The sequence below is a fragment of the Balaenoptera borealis genome (genome assembly GCF_965194805.1).
Source record: "Balaenoptera borealis genome assembly, chromosome: 10".
Taxonomy (NCBI): Eukaryota; Metazoa; Chordata; class Mammalia; order Artiodactyla; family Balaenopteridae; genus Balaenoptera; species Balaenoptera borealis.
In genome coordinates, this window is record NC_138874.1 from 89,963,000 (window position 1) to 89,976,492 (window position 13,493).

Below are 13,493 nucleotides of genomic sequence, written 5' to 3' on the forward strand. Positions count from 1 at the left end.
TATTTATTTTTGTTTAAAAAAATTTATTTTTTGGCTGCGTTGGGTCTTCGTTGCTGCACGTGGGCTTTCACTAGTTGCGGCGAGCAGGGGCTACTCTTCGTTGTGGTGCGCGGGCTTCTCATTGCAGTGGCTTGTTGTGGAGCACGGGCTGTAGAGCACAGGCTCAGTCGTGTGGTGCACAGGCTTAGCTGCCCTGCGGCATGTGGGATCTTCCTGGACCAAGGATCAAACCCATGTCCCCTGCATTGGTAGGCGGATTCTCAACCACTGTGCCACCAGGGAAGTCCCCCAGCTGACATCTTGATTGCAACCTCATGAGAGACCCTGAGCCAAGCTGCTCCTAAATTCCTGACCCATGAAAACTGGGAGAGATAATAATTTGTTATGCAACTATAGACAAAGAATACAGGGACTCTCTCATGGGCTGTTCTCTCCAGTCCCAACTGCCACCATCTTGCAGAAGTTCCTCATCTTTCTTTTATCTCATTTGTTTTTTCCTTTACCAGAGCTCCCTGAACCTAGTCTCTAGAGGGAATGCTCAAAATTCCTGTATTTTATTTGGAGAGTAATTGAAGTCTTCTTGGTCTAAACCTCTCCCATCTAGACTAAGCCCAGGGGATCCCACTCTCCCTGACCAAACATACCCATTATGGTCCAAAACCTAGATATTCTGTCTTCCTACCTGGCCAGCTGTTACCAGGTCCACTCAAACAGCTGACAGCTTTTAAAACAAGTATTCTTGCCCTAATAGAAGTATGCATGAGCAAAGTGCTACAAGAGCAGAGAGGAAGCATCTAAGCTGACTGGGGGAGCTCATAGAGAGAAGGTGACATTTGAGCTGAGTTTTGAAGGATAAGTAGGAGTTCATTTGGTAGAGAAGTGAAAGAAACTCACTTATGCAGAAGTAATAACAAGTACAAGGGCTCAGAGGTAAAAAAAGGCATAATTCTGAGACGTGTCAATATGTCAGGGTTGTGAGAATACCTGTTGAGGAGCTTGGTTGATGTTGGGGGCTAGATCATATCAGGCGTTGTAAGCCACATATATCAGTTAGGAGACCAAAGCTAACAGAATCCCCTGATTCAACTGACTTAAAAATAAGAACAATAATGAATTTAGTATCTCAAATAATAAGTCCGTAAGTAGGGCTGCTCCCATGTTGGTCACCTTCACAGCTTAATGATGTAATCAAGGACCCAGGTTTTTTCCATATTTCTATTCTGTTATTCCCAGGCTTGCCCCCTACCCCCGTGGTTGTAAGATGACTAAAGCAGCTCCAGGTACCCTTAAGATGACTTCTGGAGGTAGAAAAGGGGCCTTTTCTTCTCTCTCATTATGTAAGCTTTTGATTGACATACTCCTTTTAAGATGGAGAAAGCCTATCCCAGAAATGTCTTCCCTCCTCCTCCCATTCCTCCCAACAGCTGACTTCCCTTTAGTATCATTGGCTAGAATTGCATCATATGCCCAGGCTCAGTATTTGGTAAGGGAATAGGCCACCATGATTGGTATAGACCAGTCACAGTTTACTCCCTAGGGCTGAGGTGGGAGCTAGCACTCTTGAAGCACATGGCCAAGCATAGCAGTGTGGTTACTAGAATAAAATTGGGATTCTGTTAACAAGGTGGAAGAGAGATCGTTGGTGTTTTGGGTAGGCAGTCAGCAGAATCTCCCACACCATGCCAAGGAATTTGAACTATATCCCATTGAGATGGGAAACCACAGAAGGATTTTAAAACAGGAAATAGCATGATTATATTTCACTATGTCAGAATAGAGGGGTACTCAGGAGGGGCATGGGTCTGGAGGTAGGGCCACCAGTTAGAAGATTTCATCAGAAGATATTAGAGAGGATTTTAGGCATTTGAATTAAGAACACCTAGTGACTAATTGGAATGGGAAAAGGAAGTAGAAGGAATAGATTCAAGAATGACTTGCATGTAAACTAGACAGCTACATGTCAAAGAATGAAATTAGAACACTACCTAACACCATACACAAAAAAAAACTTCAAATGGATTAAGGACCTAAATGTAAGACCAGACACTATAAAACTCTTAGAGGAAAACATTGGAAAAACACTCTTTGACATAAACCACAGCAAGATCTTTTTTGACCCACCTCCTAGAGTAATGAAAATAAAAACGAAAGTAAACAAATGGGACCTAATTAAACTTAAAAGGTTTTGCACAGCAAAGGAAACCATAAACAAGATGAAAAGACAACCCTCAGAATGGGAGAAAATATTTGCAAATGAATCAACGGACAAAGGATTAATCTCCAAAATATACAAACAGCTCATGGAACTCAATATCAAAAAAACAAACAATCCAGTTAAAAAATGGGTGGAAGACCTAAATAGACATTTCACCAAATAAGACATACAGATGGCCAAGAGGCACATGAAAAGATGCTCAACATCACTAATTATTAGAATCAAAACTACAGTGAGGTATCACCTCACACTGGTCAGAATGGCCATTATCAAAAAATCTAGAAACAATGTTGGAAAGGGTGTGGTGAAAAGGGAACCCTCCTGCACTGTTGGTGGGAATGTAAACTGATACAGCCACTATGGAGAACAGTATGGAGGTTCCTTAAAAAACTAAAAATAGGACTACCGTATGACCCAGCAATCCCACTACTGGGCATATACCCTGAGAAAACCATAATTCAAAAAGAGACATGTACCACAATGTTCATTGCAGCACTGTTTACAATAGCCAGGACATGGAACCAACCTAAATGTCCATCAACACATGAATGGATAAAGAAGATGTGGCATGTATATACAATGGAATATTACTCAGCCATAAAAGAAACGAAATTGAGTTATTTGTAGTGAGGTGAATGGACCTAGAGTCTGTCATACAGAGTGAAGTCAGAAAGCAAAACAAATACTGTATGCTAACGCACATTTATGGAATCTAAAAAATGAAAAATGGTACTGATGAACCTAGTGGCAGGGCAGGAATAAAGATGTAGACATAGAGAATGGACTTGAGGACACGGTGGGGGGCAGGGGGGAGCTGGGGCAAAGTGAGAGTAGTATTGACATATATACACTACCAAATGTAAAATAGTTAGCTAGTTGGAAGCAGCAGCATGGCACAGGGAGATCAGCTTGGTGCTTTGCAACGACCTAGAGGGGTGGGATAGGGAGGGTGGGAGGGAGATAGAAGAAGGAGGGGATATGGGGATATATGTATGCATATGGCTGATTTACTTTGCTGTACAACAGAAACTAACACAGTATTGTGAAGCAATTATACTCCAATAAAGATATATTAAAAAAATTTTTTTAAACAAGAATGACTTGCAGATACCTGCTTGGGTGAATCACAGGGTATTTTGTCAAAGTTGGGAATATGCATGGAGGAGGTTTGGGTGGATAAGGTGAGAATGGAGAGACAGTGAATTTGGTCTTCGACAATGAGGTACCTACAGGACACATGAAGAGAGATCAGTAAACTTGGAGGGGAGAGCAAAGACCACATTAAATTCCATTAGAGGTTAGGGCAGGATGGAGTGTGGAATGAAGGAGAATTGATGAGAAATAAAGCAATGCAGACAACTGACACCTAGTGTGGGACTGGTTTGACTGATTTTGCTCAGGGTGGGTAGAGTCAAGGACGTCTTGAGAAAATTGCAAATGTAATCGTAGACAAGCCTTTAAAAAGCAGTTAAAAACCTGTTTTGAAATACGGATTTCTGTAATTTGTTTCAACATGTTGAATTACAGCAAATGAGATGGAGAAATGATCTCAACCCATTTTTTTTTGGCCTCCTAACTGGAAACCTCAGAACTTAGCCCTGTAGGCTGTTAATCAGATAAGCACTGCAGGCTTTACCATGCCTGAGGGCATATGAACTGATTGAAGGGATTATTGTCCAAACCAGATGGACAAAGAAAGTATAATGAGAAAGTGTTGGGATTAAAATGTAGGTTTCTTTTCTGTTTTTCTATTTTGTAACAGTAGTTACAAAATATAAATTAGATGTTTCAATGCACCTTCAAGTTCTAAGTTAATATAGTTCATAAACCATATGAATCAAGTACTATTTAAAACATAAATAGGAATTTTATTTCCACTCAAAAACACTCATTTAGTGGAACACTGGAGTTTGAAATATACATAGATTAGGCTTAGAACTGCACAGTTGGCAGGCAACTTCAAGAATTAAAAAAAAAAACAAAGCCAAAACATTTGTTGAGCTTTTCCCATGTCTACCTTATTCCAGGCACTGAACTGGGCTCTAGAATAAAAACACCTGGTATTTTGTATTTTTTTGTGGTTAATCCTAACTTTATGCAACTATTATACTCGATGTGGTTTCTGGGGCCTGGTTAAAATACAACACTTGAAGCAGAGTAGGGACTGAGGGACAAAAAAGAAAATTGAGAATTGAAGGAGAAAAGCAACCTAGGAAACCCAACAAGTTTGGGAGGGTAATGGAGGAAAAAAGAAACAGTCATGAGAGACTGAATACGCAAACTGGATAATGGCCAGACCATATATGACAATTAAAACTCTGACCCACAGCCCCTGCAGCAATCAGCCCAGAACTCTCATGACTGGTCAATGACCGTCAGCGTCCCTAATTTTTGCCCCTGCCCTCCCAACTCAGGACCAACTGGAGAAGGTCAAATATGCTCCCCCAGAACAATCACATAAGATGCCTTGCTTCTAGTTAGCCTGCCTCCAGCTTCCCCATGCCAGTACTCGGTGCATACATGAAATCTTCCCTTTTTGTTTTTCCACCTTAAACTTCCCCACTCCCTTAACAGCCTTTGATTCTCTGCCAGATGCCAAGTGATAGTGGTTGACTGCCTTGTTATAGCAGGCATAGAATAAATAGCCTCTTTGTTCTCATTTGGGTGGTCTTCATTTATTTCCACAGTCAGTCATTCACTTATTGATCATATATTAGTTGTATTTTATGTGCCAGGCAGTGCCCAACATTGCTATGCAAGCAGGTAGTCTTGCCCTCAAGGATATTCTGTCTACTGGGATAGACAGATACATAAATATAATTGTAATTCAATGTGGTAAGTGAAACAACAGGCATCTATAAAGGAGGTGTAGATCAAGTAAGGCTTTTAGGGGAAGTGACCCTTAAATCGAGTGGTAAGGGATGAGGACGAGTTGACCTGGTAAAGAGGCAGGGAAGGATACTCAAGGCAGGTGGAGGGGAGTGGGTGGAGGAGGCAGAGTGAGCAAAGCCCAAGAGGGCAGAAACCACAGAGGTGCGTTGCTGGGGCATGATAAGGGAGGCGAGGAGCAGCTGCAGGTGCTGCATGGGCAGGTCGTGGACGGCCATGTGTGTGCCAAGTTTGTAAGGACTTGGACTTCATCCTGTCCAAGCGGCTCCCGCCTGGACATGAGAGAAGGGGCTGGTGTAAGCAAGGTAGAAAAACAACATTCAGGAAACATTACCTTTTGTGTATCACTGTTAAGGTCCGGGAGGGCAGGGACACAGCTGCTCTTAATGTTTGGCTCACAGTAGACATTCAATGAATGTTGAATGAATGGATATAAGCGCTGCGGTGTAGTCGTCATTACCCACTCCCACAACTTGTGTTTTTTTTTCTCATGGGACAACACAGTGGATCCGCGGCATCTGTTTGGGAGGCTGTAGGGAAGGTTTGTGGTGGGAGAACTGCCATTCTGCAGGGCAGGATTTGTGGACACAAAACCTCCGACTGGCTTTAGGCAAGGGATGCACTTGTGTCGCGAACACCCCGAGACCCACCCACCCGAGCCGCTCCGTCCTGAAAACGGCCGCAGAGAAAACAGCCAGCAGAGAACTCGCGCCACCGAGAGGGCAGCAGCCGCAAGGCACCTGGACGCCCCTCGGTACTGCTCACCTGTGAGCCACAGCCGGCCCCTCCAGGCGGAGCCCGCACGACGCCCTTCCGGATTGGACGCGCTCGAAATCCCGGGGCGGGCATTAAGGCCTAGCGCTCTAGGGGACTGGCCACCCTGGCGGACCGACGTGTGGCCGACGGAGCTGGTTCGCCCGCGGCCCCTGCTGGGTGGAAGGCGGGCCCCTCTCCGCGGGCCCCCTGTTAGTCATTGGCTCCCTGCGGTTTCCTTGGGGACGTGGCGCCGCCGGCGGCCCAGGCCTCCTTCCGGCTCGGGTAGAGGCCGCGGGGAGCACCTCGGGACCTAGCAGAGCGGAGCTGAGGGGGCCGGCGGGCCGCTCGACCCGTGAGTGTGAGCGCGGGAGGGCTGCGGGGCCGGGAGGGGCGGCGAGGGGAAGAGGGAACCCCCATCCCCGCCACCTGCGGACCGCGGGTTCCTCGAGGACGTCGCTGGCCCTCTAGAATACCCCGCTCCCAGGGAGCCCGGGTAGGGTCCACTGAGCCCCAGGAACAAGAGCATACGGATCTGGAGTGGGAGCCCGGGGAGTGGGTGGACGCCATGAGCTTCTCGTGGTGGGGTATGGGGTCTAGTCTCGTGGGTACTGCTGGAGGTGAGCCGGAACCCCAACCAACTCTTTCCAGGCTGCAGACTTCGGAGATGACTGGGACAAGGAGACCACCTTCTCAAGGCAAAAGGAAAAGGAGGTGACAGGCCTTGAGACCACTGAAGGGAACCCATGGCTAGGTAAGGTTGCAGACTTTATCCTCAGCTGGGAGCTCAGTGGGGGGGTGGCTGGGAGATTGTTACCAGTGAGGTTTGCTCTAGGGCTGCATCTGGACTTCGCAGCCTGGTCAGATGGATGCAAAGATCAAAGCTGCATTCTTTTGAAGGCAGATTCAACAATACCTTACAGCCCAGAGCCCCCGGGGTGATAGAGTGAGTGCTCGCTCAGCTCTGGTAAGTGCTAGATTGTAATGTTCTTTCAGATTCCACTTGAGTGAGGCTAGGTGCCCCTTGAGGAGGTTAAAAAAAACAAAAAACAAAAACAAAACAAAAAAACAATTTTTTTAATGAACTTTGAAAACAGACCGAGGTCCCTCTGAATTACTATGGAAAGTGAACTTCACAGTTGAATATGCTTATCCATACATTATAACACTCTGAAGCTTTCAGAAAAGATTAATGTGGCTCTGTGGAGCAACATGTACCAAATGAGACAGTTGTCAAATAGAGTAAGTGGAGAAAGATGCAGAACAGTAGGTATGGTGTAAAACCAAAGGAATGGAGATACACACACAGACACACACACAGATATATTACCTATATGGTATGTATTTATGCTTGTGTATACATAGACTATCCCTGAGTAACAGTGGTTGCCTCTGAGAGGGGAATGATGGGTTTAAGGCACAAGACTCACTTTCCACTATATATCCTTTAAACTGCTTGATTTTTTTTTTATTGTGTGCGTATGTTACCTATTAAAATATTTTTAAAAATCAGTTGAATAAATTTTCTGACTATCCAGTTTTTTTTGACAGCATTCTTGATGGGAATGTTACAAGTGCTCTGATTCTTCAGCGTTATGAGATTGCACAGGGAGACTGGTGATCTTTTCATTGACATGAAGTTGGTTCTTTGAACTGCATCCCAAAGTGCAGACCCTGGAAAAAGAGCAGAGGAGGCTTTTTTTATTTGTATAGTAGAAGCTCCATGAACTATGTATGTCCTTTTCTAAAATTCGAGACTAAATGAACATTTAGACTTCTGGGGGCATGAATTTTTTGCCTTTATCAGGAAGGGCTTTAATTCAGCTTAAAAACCATTTTTTAGCACTGGATTGTACAGACTTTTCTTACTAATGTTTGTCTCATTTCAGGATCAGTTTTTCCTACCTCTGCCCAGCCTCCTGGTACTTCACTGTGCCCACAGTGAGCCCATTTCCCCGGCAGCGGGTGGCATTCCTAGGACTCTTCTTCATATCCTGTCTCCTCCTTTTACTTATGTTAATCATGGACTTTCGACATTGGGGTGCTTCATTACCACGAGACAGGCAATATGAAAGGTGAGTCAGCTTTACATCGCTTCGATTGGCTTTGGTGTTGAAGTCATAAAGATTTTGATAAGCTGTTTAACACACTACCACCTTTGACTCTTTTGGGGAATACCACACTTTTATTAGTAAAACTGCATGCCACTTATTACATAAAGAAGATCTTAAGCCCCATTTTGGCAATGTTCAGTTTTGATTCAGGAATGCTGTTGCTGCATTTTAACCATGAAAGACATCTTTCTGTTTTTTTGTCTTGGTGGGCAGACTTACTGGGTGCATAAATGTTTAGGATTGTTATGTACTCTTGATGAATTGACCCTTTTATCATTATTAAATGACTCTGTTTATCTTTGATTATATTCTTTGCTCTGAAATCTACTAGTCTGGTATTAATATATCAATAGCAACTTCAGCTTTCTTGTGTTTGAGTTAGCATGATAGATGTTTTTCCATTCTTTTAGTTTTAGCCTATTTGTGTCTTTATGTTTAAAGTGAGCTTCTTATAGGCAGAGTTTAGCTGAGTCTTTCTTTCTACCCAATCTGACAATGTCTGCCTTTTATTTGGGCCGTTCAGGCTATTTACATTTATCAATTGTTTAGGTTTTAATCTGTCTTGCTATTTGTTTTCTGCTTGTCACATCTGTTCTTTGTTTGTCTTTCCTCTTTTTTTCCCTTCTTTTGAATTGAGTACATTTTTTATGATTCCATTTTAGCCCCTTTCTTGGCTTATTAGGTATAACTCTGTTTTTATTTTTTCAGTGGTTGCTTTAGGGTTTAGAGTATACATCTTTAACTTATTACTGCAAGTAATATTATACTTCTTCACACACAGTGTAGGAACCTAACAACAGTGTACTTTCATTCCTCTCTTTCCCCTTGGCCTTGGTGCTATTGTTGTCATACCTTTTACTTCTACATATGTTATAAGCTCCACCATGTGTTATTATTTTTGCTTTAAGCATTCAATTATTTTTTAAAGAGGTTTTTAAAAATAAGAAAAAAAGGCTTGTATATTTACCATTTCTGGGGCTCTTCATCCCTTTGTGTAGATTTCATATTTCCATCTGGTTTCATTTTCCTTTTGCCTAGAGGTCTTCCTTTAACATTTCTAGTAGTGTGAGTCTGTGGTTGGTGAATTCTTTAAACTTCTTTATGACTGGAAGAGTCTTTATTTTGTTTTCCCTTTAAAAGAAATGTTCACTGAGTATGGAACTCTAGGTTGATCGTTTTTTTCTTTCATTACTTTACAGATGATGCTTCACTGTGGCTTGTCTTAGGAGAAGTCTGCTGTCATTTTTATCTTTGTTCTCTCTGTACATAATGTGTCTTCCTCTGGCTGCTTTTAAGGTTTTCTCTTTATCACTGGTTTTAAACAATTCGATTATGATGTGCCTTGATGTAGTTTTCTTCATGATTCTTTTTTCTTTTTTCTTTTTTTTTTTCAAAGACACCAATTATACTTGAACATTTGTTACTTTTATTTATTTATTTATTTATTTTTGGCTGTGTTGGGTCTTCGTTTCTGTGCGAGGGCTTTCTCTAGTTGTGGCAAGCGGGGGCCACGCTTCATCGCGGTGCGTGGGTCTCTCACTATCGTGGCCTCTCTTGTTGCGGAGCACAGGCTCCAGACGCGCAGGCTCAGTAATTGTGGCTCACGGGCCTAGTTGCTCCACGGCATGTGGGATCTTCCCAGACTAGGGCTCGAACCTGTGTCCACTGCATTAGCAGGCAGATTCTCAACCACTGCGCCACCAGGGAAACCCTCTTTTTTCTTTTTTTTAAGATTTTTTTAAAAATAATTTTTATTTTTATTTATTTTTTTAAATTTACTTATTTTATTTTATTTTTGGCTGTGTTGGGTCTTCGTTGCTGCACACGGGCTTTTCTCTGGTTGTGGCGAGCGGGGGCTACTCTTCATTGGGGTGCGCAGGCTTCTCATTGCGGTGGCTTGTCTTGTTATGGAGCATGGGCTCTAGGCACACGGGCTTCAGTAGTTGTGGCATGTGGGCTCAGTAGTTGTGGCTCACGGGCTCCAGAGTGCAGGCTCAGTAGTTGTGGCGCACAGCCTTAGTTGCTCCATGGCACGTAGGGTCTTCCTGGACCAGGGCTCAAACCCGTGTCCCCTACACTGGCAGGCAGATCTTAGCCACCGCGCCACCAGGGAAGCCCTAAAGATTTTTTTGATATGGACCATTTTTAAAGTCTTTATTGAATTTGTTACAGTATCATTTCTGTTTTATGTTTTGGTTTTTTGGCCCCGAGGCATGTGAGATCTTAGCTCCCAGACCAGGGATCGAACCCACATCCCCTGCATTGGAAGGCGAAGTCTTAACCACTGGACCACCAGGGAATTCCCTCTTCATGATTCTTATGTTTGTGATTTGTTGATTCTTGAATCTATGGATTATAATTTTAAATCAAATTTGGAAAAATTTTAACCATTATTTCTTCAAATATTTTTCTATCCTCTCCCACTTTTCATTTGGTGTCTCCAGTGACATACTGAGCCGTGTGACGTTTTCTCACAGCTCACTGGTGCTCTAGTCATTTCTTTTTTTTTTTCAGTCTTTTTTCTCTCTGTTTTTTCTGGATATTTTATTAATATATTGCCATGCCTTCCGGTTCATTAGTATTTTCTTCTGTAGAGTCAAATCTACTGTTAGTTCAGTGAGAACTGAATACCTTTTTTCACAGAAAATATATTTGAATTATTTGATATAGTTTTAATGCCTTACCAGTTGCATAGAAGATCTATATTCCTTTAAAACAGTGATTTATTTTGCTATTTTTTAAAGGTTAGTTTATGATTAGGCTACAGAATGAAATGATGACATGTGTTCATCATCTTCAACATGATTTTCTCTTTATTGCATCCCAGAAAGTATCAGTTAGGAGGCTTTGGGCTGCAAGTAACAGTCAGACCAACTTAAATAATAACAAAGTTTATTGGCTCACATAACAAGAAGTCCAGGTGTAGAGGGACCACAAGTTCAACATTGGCTGTCAGGATGGGAGTCTCTGTCTCAGTTGCCCATTTTGTCAGCTTACTAAATGGTTGCATAATAGCAGCCAGGGAGGGCTACCTGCATCCTCACTCATGTCCTGCAGGAGAGAAACGGGTCTTCCATGCTTTCTTATAAGAGTGAAGACCCTTCCTGGAAACCTCCAGCAGCCCTTTCCTTGAATCATTTTTGGTAAGAATTGGGACACATACCTCCTCCCCTTAATATTTCTGGGTTGTTCTGTCCCCAGAATTTCTCATTTCCTATTCACTTTGGTCATTCATTCATTCATTCATTCAACGAACATTTATTGAGCAGCCACTGTGTGCTGGTTGATAGGAACTAGGGCATGGAGACTTGGTACTTTTTCTCAAGAAGTTTATATTTTCAAACTTTTCTCCTCTAGCAGCACTATTCCTTTGTATTTTTCTTTCTTCCTTTTCGAAGAGGAAACACTTGTTTAGATAGATGACTTGTGTTGTCAACAATTGGTCTTAAGAAGCCTGTAGCTTTGGAAAACTGAGCCCATAATTTGAGTTTTTTAAATGCTTATTGAGGTTTTCTTGACATACCTGAGCACAGTTTCTCACTGGAACATAGCATGGTCTAATTATGGAATTCTATGTAGGATAATATGGCTGGAGTAAAGACTACTAGGCAGTGAGTGGTGATCTATATAGCTGGAGAGGTAGATCAGGCTGGGCCTGTTAAGCCATTTTAGGGGGTTTAGACTTTATCTTAAGGGCAGAGGGAAGACTTTGAAAGGCTTTGAAGAGTGATATGATCAGAAATGCTTTTTACAGAAAGGTCACTTTGATGGCATGGTGGAGAATGAATTGGAATCCTCCAGTAGAGAGGTGATGGTGGCCTAGACTTGGGTGGCAGCAATGATGATGAAGAGAAGTAAATGCATCTGAGGGATACGTGGGAGGTAGAGTGATCTGATAGTTCTTATCTACCACTAAACTCAGGTGGCCAGATTCAATAGATACTTATGCTGAATTAACTGAAACAAGTTAGCCACAGAGCTAAGGAACACACAGACTGTGCCTGTGTAATGATCTTAACAAAATCCTCACACCCCGTAATGCTCTGGCTGAGCAGCCAGCAGCCATATAGCCTAGAGCTCCTTGTTCTTTAATGAAACGTTATGTGCATATGGCCACAAATTACCATGTGTCCTTAAACTTCACTCATGGCTGCCTACATGAGTCATTTAGGAAGCAAACATCTGTTGAGAGCTTGCTGTGTGTGTGACTCTGTGCTAGGCACTAGGGTACAAAGATGAATAAAACGTGGCCCCTGAACTCATGGAGTTAATAATCTAGTTAGGGAGGCAGATGTGAAGGAATAATTGTTTCCTGATGAGATAATAGTTTAAGTATAACTATGTAGAATCAGGAATAAAGAATCAGGAACTGTACATAGTCAAGAATGAGGAATAAAGTTAAGAATCAGAATTAATCGGAAGAGGCTCATGAGTAACCAAATTTGATATCACTGAGTTCATGTACTAAGAGCTTATGTACTATACTGATAAGAAAGGCTCTCACATAGAGGCTGTTTACTTTTGTTTTACATACTGTTTTTTTGTTTTTGTTTTTTTAACTTTTTATTTTATATCAGAGTGTAGTTTGTTAACAATGTTGTGTTAGTTTCAGGCGTACAGCAGAGCAATTCAGTTATACATATACATATATCTATTCTTGTTCAAATTCTTGCCCCATTTAAGTTGTTACATAATATTGAGCAGAGTTTCTTGTGCTATATAGTAGGTCCTTGTTGGTTATCCATTTTAAATATAGTACTGTGTAATGTGCATACTGTTGTAATTAGCTTAGTTCTCTCTTGTCTCAGGACACAGCAAATAATAACAAGTTAGAATGGTGGTAGTGGGAAGGGTGTGATGGTCATTAGATGCGGGCACATTGATGACAGTAATTAATAACGTACTGACATCTTGACAGTGAGGCAGGAGAGAGGAAATTTATTAAAAGTAGACTCAGGGGCTTCCCTGGTGGCACAGTGGTTAAGAATCCGCCTGTCAATGCAGGGGACCTGGGTTCGAGCCCTGGTCCGGGAAGATCCCACATGCCGCGGAGCAACTAAGCCCATGTGCCACAACTACTGAGCCTGTGCTCTAGAACCTGCAAGCCACAGCTACTGAGCCAGCGTGCCACAACTACTGAAGCCCACGCATCCAGAGCCAGTGCTCCACAACAAGACAAGCCACCGCAATGAGAAGCCTGTGCACCTCAATGAAGAGTAGCCCCTGCTCGCCGCAACTAGGGAAAGCCCGCGCTCAGCAACGATGACCCAACACAGCCAAAAAAAAAAAAGTAGACTCAATAACTCAGAATTTCTACAGACCGTTTCTATAGTGCTAAACAGTTCTACACATTTTGTTAAAACTATTTTATACAGTCTAATTATTTGTGTTAACGATGACTTTAAGTCAGTGGTTTTCAACTTTATGTATCCGAATCACTTGGGGACCTTTAAAAAATGCAAATAACTGGACTTTTTCTCAAGGTGATTCTAATATGCAGCCTAAATTGGGAACCATTGCTC

General features: G+C 42.5%; 1 protein-coding gene across 3 annotated transcripts in view; it reads left to right on the forward strand.

Annotated features, from left to right (window-relative positions):
• The window catches only part of ENTPD7 (ectonucleoside triphosphate diphosphohydrolase 7), a 90,112-nt gene that overhangs the window by 13,517 nt on the left and 63,102 nt on the right, over window positions 1-13,493 (forward strand). For 2 of the 3 annotated variants that reach the window (XR_014249219.1, XM_082408103.1), the window contains exons 2-4: window positions 5,609-6,212; window positions 6,509-6,611; window positions 7,747-7,932. Coding sequence is in view for 2 of the 3 variants with exons in the window: in XM_082408103.1 (XP_082264229.1) it covers window positions 6,604-6,611; window positions 7,747-7,932 (194 nt within the window). In the remaining variant the exon portion in view is untranslated. The remainder of the gene's footprint in view (window positions 1-5,608; window positions 6,213-6,508; window positions 6,612-7,746; window positions 7,933-13,493) is intronic. The other variant, XM_082408102.1, reaches the window with a different exon arrangement.